This window comes from Panicum virgatum, chromosome 3N (genome assembly GCF_016808335.1).
Source record: "Panicum virgatum strain AP13 chromosome 3N, P.virgatum_v5, whole genome shotgun sequence".
In the NCBI taxonomy this organism is placed as follows: domain Eukaryota; kingdom Viridiplantae; phylum Streptophyta; class Magnoliopsida; order Poales; family Poaceae; genus Panicum; species Panicum virgatum.
Genome location: NC_053147.1, coordinates 13,241,147 through 13,250,159, shown reverse-complemented (window position 1 = coordinate 13,250,159; position 9,013 = coordinate 13,241,147). Strand labels below are relative to the sequence as shown.

Here is a 9,013-nt window from a genome sequence, read left to right as displayed (position 1 = left end):
TTTAGAAGAAGAAAAGTAGCAAGTGAGCAGGAGTGAGCGCTAGTGATATTCAGCGTGCAGGATCACGTACGACGTGGCTCCCTCAGTGGCCATACAGAAAAACTACAAAATCATTTTGCCCTGCCGCTCGTCCATGGTCCTACTCCTTCCCGTCGACTTGCTTTGCTCTACCAAGGTGGGTTTAGATCGGGTTTTGATCCTAAAATTTTACATCCAAAAACATCAAATCGAATATTTGGACACATGCATGGAGTATTAAATGAAGTCTATTTACAAAACTTTTTGTACGGATGGGCTGTAAATCGCGAGACGAATCTAATGAGCCTACTCAATCTATGATTTGCAACAATGATGCTACAGTAACCATCCGCTAATTACAAATTAACCATAAATTAATTATCATTATTAGATTCGTCTCGCGATTTATAACTCATTTGTGCAAAAAAATTTCTAAATAAACTCCATTTAATACTTCAAATTAGTAAGATTCCTTGTCCAAAATTTTTGAGCACATCATCTAAAAGTCTCAAATCTATAACGCTGTCCTAAAAAGATGTCAAATCTACAATGTTTTCTTTTTTCTTTGTGGTCCGTTCGGGGTTTGACTCTTCTTTTTCTCGTTATCTAGTGATAATCTTTCATTCGGGCTCCGTTCGTTTTTCTTATGCGTCACTGCCTACTTGCACTGGTGACTGGCCAATGGCCATGTGCGCACTGCGTTTGGGACTTGGACTCGTTTTCTCCTGCTGCGCGCCGAACCAAATCAAGCGTACTACAACTCAAAAAGAAAAAAGGGGAAAAAAAGCCGTAGATGGATATCATCTCTCCCGAACTACTGGTCTGCCAAACTTTGGTTGAGATTCCTCTTTTGTTCCCCTTTCCAAGTTCAGTATACAAAAACAGATAGAGCTTGTCATTTCAGACGCAAAAAAGCAAACCAGTACATGCCCTAAAATACAGACAAGTGTGACCTTGCATTATTTGCAATCCAAGGTGACATCCATTGCAAAAAGCCAGTCATGTAGGTAGCTCAACTCTACTCGATCTGTTACATAGATAAGGGGAGAGAAAATTTTCAGCAACTAGTAATGTTTGTTTAGCAGACCGAGCATAGCTCGGTTGGTGCGACTAGCGCACCCGCCCGGGTTCGAGCTCGGGCGCGGCGCCTGCACGCTGGGGCGCGGCCCCTCTGTGGCACGTTCGCAGGCCGCCGGGCCCCTCTGTGGCCTTGCTAGTGAAAAAAAAAAACTAGTAATGTTTGGGCAAAACGGGGAAGTATAGCATACCCCCCTTGCTTGGAGTGTGGCACAGGCGCATAGCAAGCAAATGTGATAGCTGGGGGCGCTCCACCACGGCGGCGCGGTGCTGGGCACTTGGGCCCTCGCCAACCATGTTTGATGGTGATAGCCAGATCAGATGGAGATGCTTCTCCCGTCCGACGTGGCCCTTTCTGACCCTCTCCTCGGATATCTTTTATTTTACTCACAAACCGGCCTTATTATTATACTAGTAGAGCGAAGAAAAAGTTCACAAAAAGTATTACGTGGGACCAGCTTAAAACGAGGAACTTTTTTTCTCGCATCTCTGAAAATGCAACACGTCCCCAGCGTATCTAGCAAAAGCCAGGGGGCGGACCTAGCCAAAAAAATAAGTGGCGGCCTGCTACTAGTACAGAAGACTTTAGGGTGTGTGTAGTTTGTGAAATTTTTTGGATTAAACTATTATAGCACTTTCGTTTTTAGTTGATAATTAATATCCAATCATGGTCTAATTATGTTTAAAAGATTCATCTCATCATTTACAGTTAAATTGTACAATTGGTTATTTTTTAAAATTACATTTAATACTCTATGTATGTGTTCAAAAATTCGATGTGACGAAGAATTTTGAATTTTTTTGGAAACTAAACATGACCTTTATAACTTCACTCCATAAAGTATTTGTCCTTGTCCATTGAAACAAACAAATTGAGTGGCGGCCTAATGCCCTCGCTCAGCTCACTGTAGGTCCGCCCCTGGCAAAAACGTTGATCTTTTTTCCATGCTCCAAAGATGTGTAGCACGCGCTCACAGCTCGAGGTTGCAAGTATGTGAGGCCTGAGCTACACATGAAGGTATCGATGTTCGATTTTTTATGGATATGGTATCTGATTTTATTATTACCTGCAAATAGGGATGGTAAATAAGCTAAAAATCAGCCTACAATTTTTAAGGATCCGACTAAAAAAAGATGCAATCGAGCTAGAATGATTAAAGATTGACTTATTAGACTGTGAAGCGGACACTGGAGCATGACCATCCATGATCCCTCCGATTTTAAATATACAATGTTTAAGATAAGTTAATTATTTTTTAGTTATCTCTATGCTTCGCCGAACAACATGATCATGTTCAATTATTTAATAGCTCTTTTAACCATATCTATGTCTCTGCCAAACAATGTGTTTGAAAGCTAGGACAGAAAATGAACCTTGCGCTTGAGTAATAAAGCTAATTCCAGTGCAAGATTCTTAGAGATTTCATGTGCATTGAACATAGTGACACGTCAGCATTTGTGATTACACCGCACGGTAATTGTGAAAAAAAAGAGAGGGAAGAAGTTCCATCAACCGTGTTATACTGATTCCAAAACTATGAAACTCGTTAAAACTTGCATTGGAGGCTATAGAGTTTCATTTCATGCATTTGCATCCAATCATATATCAGACAATTAAGGTAATATATCAGATGCAAACCAACATATCAACATTCAAGGGGTAGCACAAAGAAGTGGGAGGAGGGATTTTGCAAAAGTATGATTAGAGGCGGGCGGTTAATTGTAAAATTAACCAGTCCCCATACCTCTTGAATGTTGATCCCGTGGACTAGATTGAAGTTTGCACGAAGAGACTGAAGTTTGCATGAAGATATTGGTTCGCACCGGATATGTTCCCTATAATTAAATGTTATGGTTATAATATAAAATTGTGAAATGAAATTTTGTATTGGAGGATTTTGTTTCATTTGCTAACTCAAATGTACTTAGATGACACGGTACTCTATAAAATCGTGCAATAATCCTATATATATACTGGAAATAGGCTAACGTGAAGGATTCGGTCGTCTTTTTTTCCCTGAACTGGAAAGGGGTGGGCCGGAGATGGTGAGAGAGATGTCTAGAGAAGAGGATAAGACGGAGCAACAAACACTCTGTTCGCTGGGCTGGAGCTGGAGCTGGTGGCTGGAGTGGCGTGAGAGAAAAATACTGTTGGCTGGCTGGTGGCTAGAAACTGGTGCTGAAGTGGTGTGAGAGGAAAACATTATTGGGCTGGAGGCTGCTGGAGCTGCCGAACAGAGTGAAAAATAACCATGTGGTGCAAGACGAGACGATCCAAGAGGAAGGCAGAATCTGGGGTGCACGGAGGCGGAGCGGTCGGGAGAAGAAAAGGGGTCGTGGTCGGTCCCTCGTCATTCATTTTTCTATTTTTCATATGGAGGAGTATGGATGAGGATCCCAGGCCAGGTGGCAACCCGAGCTCCCCACCCCTCCACACTCCAGCAGCGGCAGCAGCATCAAAATTGATTTAGTATCCCAAAAGAAAAAAAAACAAAACAAAAATCCTCCGCACCAGCACCACACCGTCGTCGTCTCCTCCTCCGTCTCCCTTTCGTCCGCCTCCTTTCCCCTTCGCCTCCCCACCCCCGCGGCCCGCGGCAGCTGCTGCGCCCAGATATTTCTCCACCTTTCCCTTGGCGCCGGTCCCCGATTCCAGCCTCCTCCTGTCGCGCCCACCGCTCCCTGGACCCCCGCTTGCCGCGCGGAGATCGGATTCCTCCCGCAAGCCTCGCCGATTTCTGCCTCGATCGGGATTGGTGGTGGATCTTCTCGCCCGCGAGGCGCGCGCGCGGAGGATCATCAGCCCCTCCCCCCTCCCTCATCTTCTAAACTCATGGCCGCGGCCGCGGCGCCCGGTGCCGCGCTGCTGCTTCGCTGCTGCTAGGCCCGCCGGCGGAGCTGCCATGAGGCGGGGGCCCGGCAAGGACGAGGCGCCGGACAAGGTCATGGGCCCGCTCTTCCCGCGCCTCCACGTCAACGACACCGTCAAGGGCGGGCCCCGCGCGCCGCCCAGGAACAAGATGGCGCTCTACGAGCAGTTGAGCGTCCCATCCCACCGCTTCAGCGCCGCCGCGCCCGCACCCGCGCCAGCGCCGCCGTGGCACGCGCACCGGCCCGCTGCCGGCGCGGCAACCTCCGGCGTGCCATCAACGTCGGCCAGCCAGGTCAGCCCCGTTTCGTTCCATGGCTCCATCCCAGTCTGCGTGTCCCATGCCTGTCTCTACCAGTCCAGCTTTAGCTTACTTGTTTGGTCGATTGTTGGATGCTAGCACCGACTATGCCATGATGAATTAGGGAGTACAGTACAGCCAGGACGGTATACAGTATGCTTGGGAGAGGAGTTTGGCCCGGAGGGAAGAGAGTTATCTGGTACATATACACCATTACTTTGCACAGTTTCCATCAGGGATATCACAGCTCGTCGAAAATGAGAAATGACGATGTTGTCACAGCAACTGTACAACCTGGTGTACCCACTTAGGATTAGTAACTATTTTGTTGAAAGGGTCCATGATATGCCCCTCCTGAATGAATCAGGAAACGTCTCACAAATGAAATCTCTGGCTGAATACTACGCCTAACCGCACAAGATTGTCTCCCTTTATAGATTTCCTGGAAATGCTGCCTGATGCCTATGTACTGTTAACCCCGCCAGTGAGATGTGACAGGGATGACCTGAGTCAAATGAAAAAGGATACCAAGTGTTCAATCATTTAGATAGTATTACCTTTACACACCAAAAATCAAGGCTTATTCCTTATGTGGCATGCCATTTTAGTTCATGTTAGCAAATTTTGGGTCAACCCAATGACCCAATTTAGTTCATCCCTAATGCTGAGTTTAAACAATACCAACTTCCATTCATAGAAAGAGCATCATGGAATGAATAAAGACTACTCCAGTTACTGTCCTGAGCTTTTCCTTTAAAGGTGGTTTGTTCTCTTTCTTGCTGTGTGCTCATCCACACTTGGTATGTAGGACTAGTTGGTGGCAGAAATATGATACACCTTACCTATAACAGTACTATGGTCCTCTTTTTTCCCTTTTTGGTCGCAACTGCTTCTTTGGATAAGTATTGGTGTTTGCATGGCGGGGGTTCTTCTGGCATATGACCTGATATTTATATTCACACCATTATACATTATGACATGCTGACCTGAACCTTCTCTTCTAGGCTGGCGGGAGCGATAGACCACTCTTCCCATCATTTTGTGTGCCTTCAACTGAACCTGTTCGTTTATCAGATCATATGAATGCCAACTCCAATGGGCTGGCTGGCAATGCAACAAGAGTAGAATCTGGGAGGCAATCCACACATCTTAAGAACAAGGATACCAATGCTGCCGGACCAACTGCAGATTGTAGTTTAAAACATAGAGAGAACATCAATAGGACTTCTTTGGGGAAAAAATTGACTAATGATGATGATTTTACAGTTCCTTCGGTCTTATTTTCTGGGATGCCTCCACATTCCACTCAAGAAAAGGTCACCCCCTTCCCTACCACAAGTTCATATAAGAATGTGGCTGCAATATCTAAATCCTCTACAAAATATTCTAACGCTGACAAGAGACACTTAGAAGGAATGAAAGTTTCTGATGCGAAATCAAGGGAGTCTCCTGGAATTAAGGAAAAAGAGCCAGCAAAAGCAAGGATAGACTTGGAAATCGAAGAGAGGACTTCATCATTTCAAACATCAAAAGAGAAGTTGGGGAAGCAAGACCCAAAGGTATCTTCATTCAGGGACAGGCTGAACAAATATAATGTTGCTGATAAGCAACATTCCGAAATTGAGAGTTATCATAGTAAGAGCAGGAAGGAGAATGCTGCTGAGACCCAGAACCCTCCAAAACCTAAAATGGCACCATCATCTAAGCCATATGCTGATATGGAACAGAATGGTAATTCTGATATTTTGGAGCATGGCTTAAGAGAGAGAGGTGAGAAGAGGAAAATGTCACATCATGGTGTGGAGCAAAACGATGATTTGTCTGATTCCTCGGTGGAATCTCTACCTGAAATGGAGATTTCTCCAGATGATGTTGTCGGTGCTATTGGCCCAAAGCATTTTTGGAAAGCCAGAAGAGCTATTATCAAGTAAGTATCAAAAAATCGAGGCCATGTTCTTACTGTTTTAATAATATTGAATGGTCTGTGAGCACATACTGTGTTGGTGACCATTGCATCAGTTAGTGTCTGGCTGACTGGACTAAACAGTTTATGTCCATCATATCTACTCTGAGTCTGGATTTTTCTACTTTGCCATTGAACAATTTATCACTGTTTTCAAGCTTTGTTCTTGCTAACCACAAATGGAGCTGTATGGATTAGAACATACCCTTCTTCCAAATGCTGTTTCATTTCAAATTCACTCTCAACACATGAACTGGGAGCTTAACTACAGGTAGACAAGAAAAGAGATGCAGATTGGTGTGCCTTGCCCTTGTGTGATGTCATATAATAACTGCCTTTCCTTCCTTGTCAGACATGCTTCAAATATTAAATTTAATCACTTTATAATTCTTTTTTCTTGTTGTTTACACTCGCTTTTCTTTAAACTCTATACAGTCAGCAGAGGGTTTTTGCTGTCCAAGTATTCGAGCTGCATAGATTGATCAAAGTGAGTCTGCGGCAAATAAATGAACTTCTGGCTCATGCTTATGGGCAGGTGAACATACCTGTAATTTTGAGTTCAAAATGTGTTTTAACATTGTTTGTGTTGATTTGCAAGCAGGTGCAGAAGTCGATCGCATCATCTCCACATCTACTTATTGAGGGGGATCCATGCCTTGGCAAATCCTTGGTGACGAGCAAGAAAAAGCTGCCTGGAGGAGATGCTGAAAAGCAGCTTCAGTCTGCTAAGACTAAGGATGACGTGCAACCAACTATGCAGCAGCTAGAGCACACAAAAGATAACATCGAAGCGAACCAGCCTTCACCAACTCAAGATGATGTGGTTGGAGTCCAACATAACAATCCAGCTGCAGCAAATGGTGCTGTTACCAGTAATCCTCCCACGATGCCTACTCCTTCTGACAACAGGCAGAACAGTTGGTGCGGTCCTCCACCTCCGAATCAGTGGCTAGTTCCTGTCATGTCTCCGTCTGAAGGACTTGTATACAAACCTTATACCGGGCACTGCCCTCCGGCAGGAAGCTTCTTGGCCCCGTTTTATGCCAGTTGTGCTCCAGTAAGCCTCCCTTCCACAGCTGGAGATTTCATGAGTTCACCCTATGGTATTCCTATGCCTCATCAGCCACAACACATGGGTGTTCCTGGTCCTCCACCAATGCCGCCGATGTACTTCCCGCCCTTTAGCATGCCAGTGATGAACACGGCAGTGTCAGCCTCAGCAGTTGAGCAAGTGAGTCATGTTGCAGCATCACGGCCTAATGGACACGTAGAGCAGCATTCACGGAGCTCGTGTAACATGTCTAACTTGAGGAGCGAAGCACTGTCAGCTGGCATTTGGAGATTCCATGCATCAAAGGACAGTGAGCTGCAAGGGAGCAGCGCAAGCAGTCCTTTTGATAGACAGCAGGGTGAAGGAAGGGGTCCTGCGCCACCCTTCCCTTCATCTTCAGCTGGAAATGTTCAACCTCAACCTTCAACCGGGAGCAGGGAGAATCCTGGCCGAGTCATTAGGGTTGTTCCACACACTTCCCGCACTGCTTCAGAATCAGCAGCGCGAATTTTTAAGTCGATACAGATGGAGAGGCAACAGAATGACTCATGACTCACAATTGTATGCTGTATGTTTCTTGATTGGTAGAGTTATATACATGTTTAGCTGAGAGCCTAGACAATCAGTGCTAGCTGCTGTATTATTTTTGACCGGTAATTCTAGTTACATATAGAAGGGCGGGCCTGGTGCAGCAGTAGAGCCTACCGTCTGTAACCAGAAGGTCCCGGGTTCGAGCCCCAGCCTCTGCACATTTGTGTGGGTTTGGCTTGGGGCTTAAAGACAACCCTTCCCCAGACCCCGCACAGTGCGGGAAGTCTACGGCACTGGGTACGCCCTTTTAATTCTAGTTACATATAATCACCATAAATTGGCTGACCTGATGTTTTGTTCATTGTAAATATGCGCACTCATCAGGTGTCTGTCGGAATGATGGCCTTGTTGTAATAGTACATCTGTATACGGAAACTTTAATTTTGTATCCTTGAAAAGGAATTCTCCGTCTCTTTGCTCTGCGTTTAACAGAGATGGTATGTTGACCTGCCAGTATATTACAATTTACATCTATGCATCAAATCAAACCTAGATATTTGGAGCAGAGAGAACAATAGGGATTATTTGCCGTGCCACATGATTGTATCATCGTTGCTATTGCTACCCTAGGGTCCCATCGGACGCGCACCAGCGTTCGATCCATCTGCGCCTGCACCGCCTGCTGCCACGTCACCTGGAACGGACGCGCAGATAAATCTTCTGCGTCGGGTCGCACGGGCGTCCGATCCAAGCCTCTGCGTCCGATGCAAACTTCGTAGCTTCGGGTAAATATTCACCAGATGACCGGACGTGCCCACTTACCGATCGTTTCCTCCAGCGTCTGATCCCTTCGAGGCTTGTGCAAAATGTCCAATTCCATGCACCTCTTTGCTTCTCTTCACTTGCCCTTTGCACATGCACCTTCCAACTTGATGTTCAACACTTGAAGCATATAGGAAGGGGTTTTCAAAACATTTTTGCAAAGGTTTTTCATTCGTGCCTCACACTAGTGCTATGCAAATGAGATCGATAATTGGATTGCTAAAAAAAAAAAGATCGATAATTGGCACTATAATTCTCAAGATTCGCAATCCCCTCTTGATAGTACGGCACGTATCCTATAACGTGATCACCAACTCTATTTGGTCTTGATCACTAAAAGCAAAGTGTCCTTAAGGTTATACCTTTGCCTTGACACTTGCT

At 45.4% G+C, this 9,013-nt stretch overlaps 1 protein-coding gene across 3 annotated transcripts; it reads left to right on the top strand.

The window, feature by feature from the left end:
- Window positions 1–3,588: 3,588 nt before the first annotated feature.
- On the top strand, window positions 3,589–8,283 carry LOC120664411 (ELF3-like protein 2). Of its 3 annotated transcripts, XR_005670864.1 has the most exons (5): window positions 3,589–4,259; window positions 5,270–6,192; window positions 6,664–6,715; window positions 6,827–7,946; window positions 8,132–8,272. XR_005670864.1 is itself a non-coding variant. In XM_039943625.1 (4 exons), the coding sequence occupies exons 1-4, from the start codon at window positions 3,999–4,001 to the stop codon at window positions 7,829–7,831; spliced, it is 2,238 nt and encodes a 745-aa protein (XP_039799559.1). In that variant the 5' UTR covers window positions 3,589–3,998; the 3' UTR covers window positions 7,832–8,283. The 3 variants fall into 3 exon arrangements, 2 of the variants coding, with proteins under 2 accessions (XP_039799559.1, XP_039799558.1); XM_039943625.1 differs by having other exon boundaries at window positions 6,830–8,283; XM_039943624.1 differs by having other exon boundaries at window positions 6,827–8,272.
- The last annotated feature ends 730 nt before the right edge of the window (window positions 8,284–9,013 follow it).